The sequence below is a fragment of the Citrus sinensis genome, chromosome 5 (assembly GCF_022201045.2).
Source record: "Citrus sinensis cultivar Valencia sweet orange chromosome 5, DVS_A1.0, whole genome shotgun sequence".
NCBI classification, from domain to species: Eukaryota; Viridiplantae; Streptophyta; class Magnoliopsida; order Sapindales; family Rutaceae; genus Citrus; species Citrus sinensis.
Window position 1 is genome coordinate 35,426,100 of NC_068560.1, and position 13,245 is coordinate 35,439,344.

At 38.6% G+C, this 13,245-nt stretch overlaps 3 protein-coding genes across 3 annotated transcripts; 2 read left to right on the plus strand and 1 right to left on the minus strand.

Annotated features, from left to right (window-relative positions):
• The first annotated feature begins 583 nt into the window (after positions 1-583).
• On the plus strand, positions 584-4,319 carry LOC102617844 (FT-interacting protein 7-like). Its single transcript, XM_006473194.4, has one exon. The coding sequence runs from the start codon at positions 953-955 to the stop codon at positions 4,031-4,033; it is 3,081 nt and encodes a 1,026-aa protein (XP_006473257.2). The 5' UTR covers positions 584-952; the 3' UTR covers positions 4,034-4,319.
• Positions 4,320-4,424: 105 nt separating this feature from the next.
• LOC102617557 (uncharacterized) lies at positions 4,425-9,815 on the minus strand. Its single transcript, XM_006473193.4, has 11 exons — positions 9,486-9,815; positions 9,352-9,390; positions 8,649-8,740; positions 8,100-8,349; positions 7,876-7,995; positions 7,728-7,803; positions 7,146-7,354; positions 6,899-7,007; positions 6,436-6,528; positions 5,411-5,571; positions 4,425-5,104 (listed from the first exon to the last, which is right to left on the minus strand). The coding sequence occupies exons 1-11, from the start codon at positions 9,660-9,662 to the stop codon at positions 4,541-4,543; spliced, it is 1,890 nt and encodes a 629-aa protein (XP_006473256.2). The 5' UTR covers positions 9,663-9,815; the 3' UTR covers positions 4,425-4,540.
• Positions 9,816-10,208: 393 nt separating this feature from the next.
• LOC102618410 (cytochrome P450 81Q32-like) lies at positions 10,209-12,415 on the plus strand. Its single transcript, XM_006473195.3, has 2 exons — positions 10,209-11,641; positions 11,747-12,415. The coding sequence occupies exons 1-2, from the start codon at positions 10,757-10,759 to the stop codon at positions 12,317-12,319; spliced, it is 1,458 nt and encodes a 485-aa protein (XP_006473258.2). The 5' UTR covers positions 10,209-10,756; the 3' UTR covers positions 12,320-12,415.
• Positions 12,416-13,245: the final 830 nt, after the last annotated feature.

Below are 13,245 nucleotides of genomic sequence, written 5' to 3' on the forward strand. Positions count from 1 at the left end.
GCTACCATTGAATTTCTATTATCATCCCTTCAAGAGAAATTGTACAGAGCAGCACAGCTACATGCAGAATTCAAATAGTTGGCCTCTCCCAGTTCATATTGGAAATCAAATCAAAAATGAAATTCAAAAGGCAGGAAAAGAAAAGTCTATCCGTCACACGGGGAAAAAAAAATTATGAAATTTCTCAAACTTTTAAAACAAAGGAGTACTAATGAAATTTTTTGGAGTTAGACCGGACCACATCCACGTTTGGTATTAATAATGGATGTGCATCTGCTTAATTCCTTGAAAAGGAGAGATCCTTCTAAAAGGGGATTGAAGATTGCTTTTGGACAAACTTTTATGTATTCTTCTTGATTCATGAATGAAGTGGTCATGATTTTTGATTCATTTTCACCTCACCCCCAACCCATAATAATAATAATAATAATAATAATAATAATAATAAATAAATAAATAAAAATTACATTTCTTCTCTTCCACATAAACATCAACTATATATCAAGCCCCAGCGCAGCACCCACTTAAATATTGCATTCATATCTATAATCAGTCTCTCTCTTATTATTTATTAACAAACAAGTGTGCCCACCAGAATCAGTTTCTATCAAAGATATATGAATGAATTGTGGGGTCACCAAATGACATGTTTCACTCTCTTTCTAACATATGTTTCTGTCTTCATACTCCAAAATTCAAATTGAACAAAACATCTCAATTTCATCATACCCTTTTCTTCTTTTCTCTACCTGTCTCTCTCTTCCTCTTCCACCACCACCACCACCACCATTACCATTTCTATCTTCTTCTTTACTCCTACAGTCCTACTTTTTCTCTACATACCTGTAGCAATCCATCTTCCCTTCAATAGATATATATGTGTATATATATATTTTTCACTAGAACAAATTGAAGAAGAAAGAATAAGATCCTCATACTATTCATCAGACCCATGGCCAGAGTGGTAGTAGAAGTTGTTGATGCAAGTGACCTCACACCCAACCATGGACAAGGATCTGCTAGTCCCTTTGTTGAAGTAGACTTGGATGATCAGAAACAAAGAACTCAAACCAAGCCTAAAGACGTCAATCCTTACTGGAATGAAAAGCTTGCTTTCAACATTAACGATCTCAGAGATCTTCCCAACAAGACCATTGATGTAACTGTTTTCAATGATCTCAAAGGCAGCCACGATCGTGATCACCACAAGAACTTTCTCGGACGTGTCAGAATTTCAGGTGTTTCTGTCCCTTTTTCGGAGTCAGAAGCCAATGTTCAGCGATACCCTCTTGACAAACGCGGCCTTTTCTCTCGTGTCAATGGTGATATTGCCCTCAAGATATACGCACACCCACTTCATGATGCCTCTCACTTTACAACTCCACCAACCAACGCTACTACCACTGCCAGTAGTCTTGAGACCGAAGAAACCCCACTCCAAGAAATCAACACCAACAAGTTTGGCGATCATGATGTTAAATTAATGTTTGACCACGAGAAGATCAAAAAGAAAAAGAAGGAAAAAGAAGTAAGGACTTTTCACTCAATAGGGACGGCAGCTGGGGGTCCTGGTCCGGCTCCTGCTGCTCCGCCACCGGTGTCATCCACGTTTGGTTTTGAGACTCATCAAAAGCCTCCAGTGGCTGAGACGAGAATGGATTTTGCCAAAGCTGCTGCGCCAACACCATCTGTAATGCAAATGCAAATGCCAAAGACGAACCCAGAATTCCTTCTGGTGGAGACTAGTCCGCCGGTAGCAGCGCGTCTGCGATACAGAGGAGGAGACAAGACAGCAAGTACTTACGATTTGGTGGAGCTGATGCATTATTTATACGTGGATGTGGTTAAGGCAAGAAATCTGCCTGTAATGGATGTTTCAGGGAGCCTTGACCCTTACGTTGAAGTGAAGCTTGGAAACTACAAAGGCATCACCAAACACTTGGAGAAGAACCAAAACCCGGTATGGCATCAAATTTTTGCCTTCTCTAAGGAAAGATTGCAATCCAATTTGGTTGAAGTTACTGTCAAAGACAAGGATATTGGGAAAGATGATTTTGTGGGGAGAGTTACTTTTGATCTATTCGAAGTCCCTCATCGTGTTCCGCCTGATAGTCCATTGGCTCCTCAATGGTATAGATTGGAGGACAGAAAGGGTGATAAAATTACTAAAGGGGAAATAATGCTTGCTGTTTGGATCGGGACACAAGCTGATGAGTCTTTTGCTGCGGCCTGGCACTCTGATGCACACAACATCAGCCAGAAAAATTTAGCTAACACCAGATCAAAGGTTTACTTCTCACCCAAGCTTTATTATCTTCGGGTTTTTGTATTTGAAGCACAAGATCTTGTTCCTTCTGACAAAGGGCGAGCACCAGATGCTTGTGTAAGGATTCAGCTTGGAAATCAGCTGAGGGTTACCAGGCCTTCGCCTGTGCGAACTGTTAACCCGGTATGGAACGAAGAGCATATGCTTGTTGCATCTGAACCTTTTGAGGATCTGATTATTGTGACTGTTGAAGATAGGATTGGACCTGGCAAGGATGAGATTTTAGGAAGAGAATTCATACCAGTTAGAAATGTGCCACATAGACATGAGACCGGTAAGCTCCCAGATCCTCGATGGTTTAACCTTCACAAACCTTCGTTGGCAGCAGAGGAAGGTGCTGAAAAGAAGAAGGAAAAATTCTCAAGCAAGATTCTAATTCGCTTCTGTTTGGAAGCAGGTTACCATGTTCTTGATGAATCCACACATTTTAGCAGTGACCTACAGCCCTCGGCGAGGAGCCTGAGGAAGGATAGCATTGGGATTCTTGAGCTTGGCATTTTGAGTGCAAAGAAGTTGATGCCAATGAAGAGCAAGGATGGTAAACTGACTGATGCATATTGCGTGGCCAAGTACGGGAACAAATGGATTCGAACCAGAACAATCCTTGACACACTGGATCCTAGATGGAATGAGCAGTATACTTGGGATGTTTATGATCCATGTACTGTAATCACAATTGGAGTATTTGACAATTGCCACGTCAATGGAAGCAAAGATGACGCGATTGATCAGAGAATCGGAAAGGTGAGAATTCGATTATCAACTTTAGAAACCGATCGTATATACACCCATTTCTATCCCTTGTTGGTACTCACGCCTTCTGGTTTGAAGAAAAATGGGGAACTTCATTTGGCTTTAAGGTTTACATGTACAGCTTGGGTAAACATGATGACAAAATATGGAAGGCCGTTGCTTCCCAAAATGCATTATGTCCAACCAATACCTGTTATACTCATTGATAGGCTACGGCATCAAGCAATGCAGATAGTTGCGGCAAGGCTGGGAAGAGCAGAGCCACCCCTGAGGCGCGAGGTAGTGGAGTATATGCTGGATGTGGATTACCATATGTGGAGTTTGAGGAAAAGCAAAGCCAATTTTTACAGAATTATGGAACTTCTTTCGGGGCTTACAGCTATTTGTAGATGGTTCAATAACATATGTACATGGAGAAACCCAGTGACAACAATCCTTGTACATGTATTGTTCTTGATACTCGTTTGCTACCCTGAGTTGATACTGCCAACAATTTTCCTGTACCTCTTCGTAATTGGGATGTGGAACTATCGGTTCAGGCCAAGGCACCCGCCTCACATGGATGCTAAGCTCTCGCAAGCAATAAATGCACACCCAGATGAGCTAGACGAAGAATTTGATTCGTTTCCAACAAAACGACCATCAGACATCATTAGGATGAGATATGACAGGCTACGCAGTGTGGGAGGGCGGGTGCAGACAGTGGTTGGAGATTTGGCATCGCAAGGCGAAAGAGCTCAAGCGATCCTCAACTGGCGTGATCCAAGAGCTACGTCTATCTTCATCATCTTCGCATTGATTTGGGCAGTGTTCATTTATGTTACTCCATTCCAAGTGGTTGCAGTTCTGATTGGCCTTTACATGCTGCGCCATCCCCGGTTCAGGAGCAAGATGCCTTCGGTACCTGTCAACTTCTTCAAAAGATTACCGGCCAAGTCAGATATGCTGATATAAGATGGAAACTTTTCCAGTACATTCATTCTTGTACGTGTGAATAAGGAAAAATCCTTCCACGAAATAAATCCGTCAAAATCATTGCAGCGGACGGAAAAAGAACATCGGCCATGCTCTTCCTCCCCTGCCCGCAAAAGCATTTCATCCCGGCATTTTCTCAGACCCCATCAATCTTCTTTCGCTTTATAAATACGTGTATTTACGCAGCTTGTATACACTTCTATTGTGGTAATTTACTTTCTAAGTGGTAAGATCAGCTAATAAAAGAATAGCTTGCCAGTATTAAGCAATTCGAATTTGATTATAAATAATATATAAATATCAAACAAAAAACAAGGCAATTAAGATCATCGAAAATGATTAGCAGCATCAACCATATGAAATCATGCCATCCATGGAGATCAATTTTATCAGTTTAACTTATTTTCAAAATTGGTTACACACACGCTTCATAAAACAACTCCATACAAGAAAGTTACATTTATTTATATTAAAAAAAAAAAACTTTCATATGGTTGACAATGTTCTAAATCCTATGTGTATAAGCAGGGCTACAATTATCAAGAAACTAACAAGCATTCCACCCAGAAGAGCCCTATCCACAACACCCCACTCGCCCGTATTCCCTCCCACCCATTCCTGTTTTTTCTTGGATCCCAAGGCAATATCATTTTCCACTCCTTTCAACTGGTTCTTCCGCTTCCTTAGCAACCATCCAATAACATTTTGGCTGTTTATATCTTCTGCAAATCTGTCAATCCAGGAAACTTGGCCTTCCTCCAAAGTAATTTTTCCTTCACAGCATTCCAATCCACAAGCACTAGGATCTGGCTCATTTGAACATGCACAAGGTTCATTTTGGCTGGAGCAGGAAGAACATTTACCCTGACCAACCTGACTAGATATTCTCCTGTTTGACGCTATTTTATCATCTACTTGGTTGAGAATTTTGATAACTTCTCCAAACACTGACCACCTTCCAACAGATGTTATCTTCACCAAAGCTGAGGTACCCAGCATATTTCCTGTGCTAGGCACAAGTACCTGCACATATCCCTTGGTATGGCCAACCTTAGTCAAAAAGGGAATATGAAGTTAGATCGAAGTCATTAAATACTTTAACAAAAAAGTTGATTAAATAATATTTGTTTTATCGACTTATCAAGCTGCTTTGGTTCAACTTTCATAAGATTACTACGAGTATATATGTACAAAGAGGAGACACCACTACTAACGGTAACAGATGTTGGAAAACCTCTGGAAGTCAAAATCTAAGTTTTTCCATAAGGTAAGCCCCTGAACCTCAGCATATGCACACAGAGATGTGGGAGAATCAGAAAGCGGCAGGGAGAACATTCAAAATTGTTCTAGTCTTACCAGGTGAATTCCATCGGCTGCAATTTCAGTTATCCATATTCTTTCCACTCTACCCTCCATTCCAAGATACGGTGTGAAAGCTTCAAAAACAGATGTCAATTCACGGCTCCGTTTCTTCACTACAGCACTTGGCACCTTTTTCATCCTTGCAGCAGGTGTCCCTGATTTCATAAAGGAAATAAATATTGATTCTGGTTAATCAAACAGTTTCAGTAAAAAGCTTCATCTGTCAGTATTTTATTTTTCCAGACTGCACATACTGAGTTGAAATCTCAGAAGTTATATCAACTACGATAATGAAAGAAATAATTCTGCTATACGCTCAAGCTAGAGCTATTGCCCTGAGAGGTGTGTTTCTGACAAATTAATAGAAGAAAACAAATTTAGATTAAAGTTACAGACTTGATTATGTCTCATCAGAGAATGCAATGCATTTCATCAAATCGTTCAAACTTTATTGAAGAGGGGTATATCCCAAGCCTTGTCTAATTTGAGGGAAGCTCAAGACAGCAACTTTCAAGATCATGGTTAGTTTTGCCAAGGAAAAAATAAGTTTCACACCTGAAGAGTCATTCCAAAGGGCAATTTAGTTTTGCCAAGGAAAAAATAAGTTTCACACCTGAAGAGTCATTCCAAAGGGCAATACTTAGGGATCTAAACAAATTATCATAGTTAGGGTTCCCAGAAGAAGAGCTACACACCTTCAGAGCAGCTATAGTCTGACACAGTTACAGATGAAAATTATATATTAAAAAAAAAAGGATGAAGAGAAAAACATTCATCATCTTAGGGCACTGAAATGCACCTCTGACCATCATCTCAGAGTCGTCATGAGTATGATTCATCATGAGTTACCACAAGATATAAATGGAACTGCTTTGTCATTCCAAACAGGACATTTCTTTGGTCATCCAAAGAAAAGTAGTGCAGCTTGACCAAAATAGAAATGAGCATTACAGTGAATTTGTAATTGCTAAATAGCAAAGACAAAAGTTTGGTGCTATCCAAATTCAAAAATTGTATACCTGGTCTGGGATAAAACTGTGAAATGTGAACTTGGGGGAACTTGTACTCCTTGATGAGGTTAACAGTTTGATTAAAATCTTCATCAGTCTCACCTAAGCAGAACAAACATAACAGCATTACTTCCACTAGCACTTGTTAAGTAAAACAGTTCACGATAAAAAAAAAAAACATGAAAATTATTTTAACACCAAAAGTTGAAGAAAAAGCCAAAAAAAAAAAAAAATTCCAATAAATGCCTTCCTTAACTGCAAGTCCAGCTAGTAGTGCAAAGTTTTTCAGTATTTTAGTTACTGGTGACGCCAACAGAAGTTTGGTTATACAAAAGGACACATATTTACTATTTTAAGGGCACTTGCGACCTTCAACTTATTCAACTTCAGAAAGAGTCAACAAGAACATGTAAAAGATCACATGGATCATTATATAAAAAGAATCACGTGAGCCAATGACCAACATACTAACCTGGAAATCCACAAATTATATCAGTTGCAATCTGCATCCCTGGCACAAGTTCAATCAAGGTGTCTACCACAGTCCTGAAGTCACTCAAAGTATATTCCCGATTCATTGCCTAATAGAGTTAAGACATTAATCAAGCTAAGAGAGCATCATGTGATCAACTTTGCAGACATATATTCTTACAATAATTTCAACCAAGACATATTTTTCAGAGAGAAGACAGATTTAGAGGAACAATCTTTTGACTTACACTCAAGACAGCATCACTCCCAGATTGGACTGGTACATGAAGAAAGGAGTATACACATGGGTGACGCAAAACTTCCGCTATTTCTTTCAAATGCTCAAGAATGAAAGGAGGATTAGTCATCCCAATTCGAAGCATTGTGCTCCCATCAGGAGGAAGTTCAGCAACGATAGCATTTAACAAAATTGGAAGGTTAACCCCAATGTCACGACCTACAAAATTTCTGGACAGTTAAATATTTTCAATAACTCAAGTAAAAGCATCCCAATTTTCTCCGACAAGCACAATGAATCATTAACCAGTTATATAATAACCTTGTTGATCAAGGGCTGAAATCCTTTTGACCAAATAAAACTAGGGTGACTTTATCTTCAAATATTAGTGCTTACGGTGACTAGTTCACAAAACATCAAAGTTGATTAGTTTACATGTTAGAAGAGGGGAAAAGTTGAACACAGATTCCTTGTAACACAACATATGTACATTACAAAAACTTCTTTTTTTGGGGGGGTGCTGAAAATATTTCAAACAGTTACAGGAATACTGTAGAAACAAGACATCTCCAGAAGAAAAGCTTTAGATTACCGTATGCTCCAGTATCTTCGCTGCTCAGCCACACCTCCTTAACTCCATCAGCTATAACAGTTCTTACACGGCCTACCTGCAGAGTTGAACTTCAAAATAAACTAAAGCCAACAAATATAAAGTATTACTTGTCATTACACAATCTTACAAGGCTTTCGACAGTGTAGCTCCCCAGATGGCCGCGGGCATGTTTTGTCTTGCAATAAGTACAAGCACCTAAACAACCAACATTAATTGGTAGAATCTCAACAAACTTGTTCCTCCTAACCTGTTATAAAAGTTTGGTTAAATTAATTCCATGGGGAAAAATAAAAGAGTTCCGTCTCTTGACTAGTAAATGATTCCAGACAACTACAAATCCACAACCGATACCTTTGGGAGGTCAAGAGCTGGTAATTTCTTGCGATGTAGAAGCCGCACCTCATGACCTTTCAAAGTCTCTTCAACAACTTCGACAACACGATCAATTTGCTGGACTCCAACAATACTGACCCCTTCTAGCTCTTTCAAGTCCCGACTTCCTTGAGGCACACACCCAGCTACCACTAGGGGCTTTTTTGCACTCTTACATTTTGCAATTAAAGTATCCATAGCAGACTGACTAGGGGATTTAACTGTGCAACTGTGTCAGGTTTATAATTATTGATCACTAACTATACCAGAAAAATATTCTGCACACAAGAGTACTCATGTTGCTTAAAAGGTGAGAAACCTCCAACAGGTTTATACACATTGCAGTATTTATCACTGACCTCTCACTGCATCAAATTCATATGTATATAAAAAAACTAAGTGTGTAAGATAACATGGACAAGTTGTGATCCACCATTAGCTGAACAAATATTGTACCATCTCAAAATTTTTCCATTGAAAAGACATTTATAAAATTAGTTAAATAATGAAGAAATATATGACACTCACGTATTGATGAGCCATATGTCTGCCTCCTCAGAATTGTCAGTTAATGCATAACCAAATGCTGATAGCTGACCAGCCATGTATTCACTGTCACTCTGGCATAATGTCAAAAAGAGAGAAACAACTTGAAAAAAAAGAAAAGTCATACTGATGTTGCAATGCTCCAAACGACTCCAACAAGAGATTTAGATAAATAATCCGAGGAGAAAAATAAAGCGAGGTCATCATTCAAAACTTGAAAAGCTAATAGAGATTACAACACTATTTATAGAAGACTATCTCTAATCCTATAACTAAAATCCCAGTACAATGAAAGTAACAAACACCACTCACAAACTTACCTACTAAGAATAAGAAATGTAGAATACACTCCAATATTCTTAACTTGTCCTATATCAGATTTGAAGAGAGATTATGTAAATGAAGGACACAGTTAAATGAGATGTATGTTTGCTGTTCTGTATTGAATGACACATCTCTGGGTTAATTAACTTGTTAAATTTATTAGTATACTTTTTATAAACTAACTACGACCTGATTACAGAATGAAAGGCAATCATTATCATCATCATCATCGTTGTTGTTGTTCTTATTATTATTACAGTAAACACTAAATCCTATTCATAAAAGTAAAAATCACAAATGACTCTTGAAAACCTAATTTTGCAAAACAATTGTATTACAATGTAATGGTACGTATAAATACCTGGTTATGTGAGCATCCAAAGGTCTTCATATATATGGTCTGTAAAATACAAAATCAAAAGTTGGAAAAATAAACAAAACTTAAAACAAAAAAATAAAGATAAATGGCGAACCAAAAAAGAAAAAAGAAAGTACCTCAGTTCCAGGAATTTTGGGGGAGAGAGAGCCAGTTTTGGAGAGGTGGTTATCATGAAGCCGCGGTTTGTTCTTATTATACTTCGGATTTACACCGACGGCATTGATTGGCAATCTGAAACCGGGAGGAGCACCGCCACCTCCGCTGCCAGCCAACAAATCTTCTATGTCTTCCATTTGTTTATTCACTCTACGCAATGTAGCAGCTGCCAAGATAGCTGCTTACTCGGCGATCACAAAACACACAGATGGCTCCATGAACAAATGGCCTTCTTTTAATTTGTTTTGAATTTTAGCCCAAAATGTCCGACTACCAAAGAGGCATTACTATTAACCCTAGTTTTGGGAAGTTTTAGTGTTTTTTAATTTAAAAAAATCTAAAAGTTACTGGGCTTCAGTTTTTTCAATTTAGCCCATTCGGTTTAACTACGCAATAAATAGGCCCATTATCTTTGAGTCCCGTGTATTTCAAGGCATCGCAGACGCCATCGCTCGTGGCTAGCTGATGAGTGATGGCAATGGTTTTTTATTTATTTTATTATCATTATTATGAACTCACACACTCATTAAAACTCGAATTCATACTTCAAACCCTTGGTTTCAAGCTTGCTGACAGAGAGAACGAAGTAAACCAAACGATTTCCTGTTCTGTTAATTAAGATAATGGGTATATACAAATATAAAACTTCTAAGTTCGAATAAAGTCGATATGTGAATTTATAAAGCTCTTAATTTATCAGAGCACCCCTTGAAAAAGACGTTCATATGTCCCGTGAATAAGACGTTCATCTAGTCTGTACCGTGGGAACAGACAAATGGAGTCACGCCAGGCCACAGGTGACGATTGGAAAGAGGTAATTGACAAAATCCTAAAATTTTTCTTTTCTACATGGACATGATAGGAACTTCAATTTTTCTTTGCTTTTTTTTTTTTTTTCTTCCTTTTTATGTGAACGTTTTGTTGCAAATATGAGAGCAACCTCACAGTTATCAATAATAATAATAATTTAGTAGATGGTGACAACAAAAGAAAGCTTCTAGTATTTTATTTAAGGTCTTGCAAAATGCCACGTACATAAATCAAAAGTCAAGCGATAATTCGGACGTGAGATGCTAAGCTTAACTTCGATCATTTCACAAGTAAAATCGGGAAAATACAAAAATTATTTTGATTAATCTGTCATTAGAGTTTGCTTTATATAAACAGAGTCTTTTTATCTATGAATGAACATATGCAAGCAAAACACTAAGCGGAAGAAAAAGAGTCCGCCATGGATGCTCTGCACTATCTTGGCTTGTTAGTTTCCATTCTTCTCATCGTCTATCAACATATCCGACGAAACAAAATTCAACCCAAAAATCTACCCCCAAGCCCTCCCAGTCTTCCAATCATAGGTCATTTCCACCTCTTAAAATTGCCCATGTCCCAGACACTGACCAATCTCTGCAACAAGTATGGTCCTATATTACTGCTTCAAGTAGGCTCACGCCCCACACTAGTAGTCTCGAGTCGATCGGCTATTGAAGAATGCTTGACAAAAAATGATATAATCTTCGCCAATCGTCCACTCTTGCCCTCTAGAGGGCAAGAGAAGGAGAAAATTTTCACAAGCATCGGAGCTCCCTATGGCGAGCATTGGCGCAACCTCCGCCGAGTCTATGCCCTAGAAATTTTCTCCCCAAGGCGTCTCCTATTATCTGCAAACATTCGGACGGAAGAAATAAGATTCATGGCCAAACACTTGTTCCAAAGCTCTTTCAAAGACGTTCAGAAAGTGGATGTGAAATCGTTGCTTTACAAGTTGGATTTCAATATCGTAATAAGGATGGTGGCTGGTAAGAGGTGCTTCGAAGAGGACGAAATGAACACGGACATAGCCAAAGACAAATTGGACGAGCTCAATCAAACCTTCACCCCTCTCACGCCAACAGCTTTAGGTGACTACTTTCCATTCTTGAGGTGGTTCACTTTCTACGGAGCGGAGCAGAAGATAAGAAAATTGCGTAGGAAGAGGGATGATTTCGCGCAGGCTCTGCTTGATGAACAGCGAAAAGCAGATAGGAAGATTGTCCCCACTTTGATTGATTCACTGCTGAAGCTGCAAGAATCTGAGCCTGAATTCTGCAACGATAATGTGATCAAAGGCATAGTCCAGGTAACGCCCAAAACAAAAATACTCACTGCGTGCATTTCAAACATATACAGTTTTATACTAATTAATGATCACTCAAGTTCTGTAAACATTTGACGGCTGATTTAGGCCTTGCTGATAGCAGGACCACATACCACGGTGACGACAATGGAATTGGTAGTTTCGCGGATGATAACACATTCAGAGGTCTTTAAAACTGCAAGGGATGAGATCGACAAACATGTTGGACTATCCAGACTAATAGAAGATGCTGATCTTGTTAACCTCCCATACCTTCACTGTACAATAAATGAAACACTGAGATTAGATCAAGTGGTAAGGGTTCTGCCACCACATGAATCGTCTGAGGAATGCACTGTGGGAGGTTACCACGTTCCAGGAGGCACACAGTTACTAATTAATGTATGGTCTGTGCACATGGACCCTGAATTGTGGGAAGATCCCGATAAGTTCAAGCCGGAACGTTTCTTAATGTGCGAAGAAGAACGGGTAGGGTGTAAGTTCCTGCCATTTGGTTCAGGTAGAAGGCAATGCCCTGGTGCAGGCTTCGCCATGAGACTCATGGAATTGTCGCTGGGCACCTTGATACAGTGTTTTGATTGGGAAAAGGCAGAGGAGAGGCCTTTCAAGATCATATTTCGACCACGTGAAGAACTTACAAAGGTGCTTGCTCAGCTTTGAACTGCGAACTAGTTAAGTCTAAAATGTGTCTGTTTTCTCATGCTTTCCTTTTAGTTGGTTCAGTTATGATAAATAAAAAATATATGTTTGGCTTCATTCTCATAAAGCGAATTTGAATGATTTCCATTTAAACACAATGGAGATGGAAAAATGAAAATACTTCAAAAAAAAAAAAAACCAATCCCGTCCGCTCTGCGAGGACACAAATCTAATTCCAGAAATACAAATGAATGAAGCAATCCCAAGAAGCTGCTGCAAAAACCGGGACGATATACTAGCATAAAGAGATTTGAAAAAAAAATTGTAAAATACGGACTGAAACTTAATTCGACTGCGGTTTTGCCAAGGATCTTACATGGCTTAAATGTTCGAAACGATGGAGTTCTTTGTAGTAGATTGCTATATAAACCGCATAGCAGCATATTACATTAATTTCCCAAAACCAAACAGAGTTAATTATAAAATGCTTAAGTAACATTTTGTAAATTACTTAATCTAAAAGGGATCCAAATCAAGAGCTTTATATTAATGCACAAGTGTTTCTCCTGTTTGATATTTTAATGGTCAATGCTTAGATTTGTTTATACTAATTACACAATATGAATAAGAGAATGTTGTAAGTTTGGAGAAATGAGCAACAGAATGAATGTTATTTGCATATAGTATAATTTTTATTTGAAAAAAAAAAATAACATTGATCTTAAAAAAAAAAGCTGTTTGCATCTTAAGCAAAGGAGGCTAGTATAGAGCAAAAGAAATTTCTGCATCACGCATTCTCAAATCTTCAAACTTAGTAGTAAGAAATTGAGTTTCGAGCGTTTCACCAGTTCAGTTCCTTTCATAAGTAGTTTGAAGAATTTCCCAAGCATTTCTTGCAGAGTCACATTTTGAGATCAACCGGAATTGCTTCATCTATACAGTTGGAA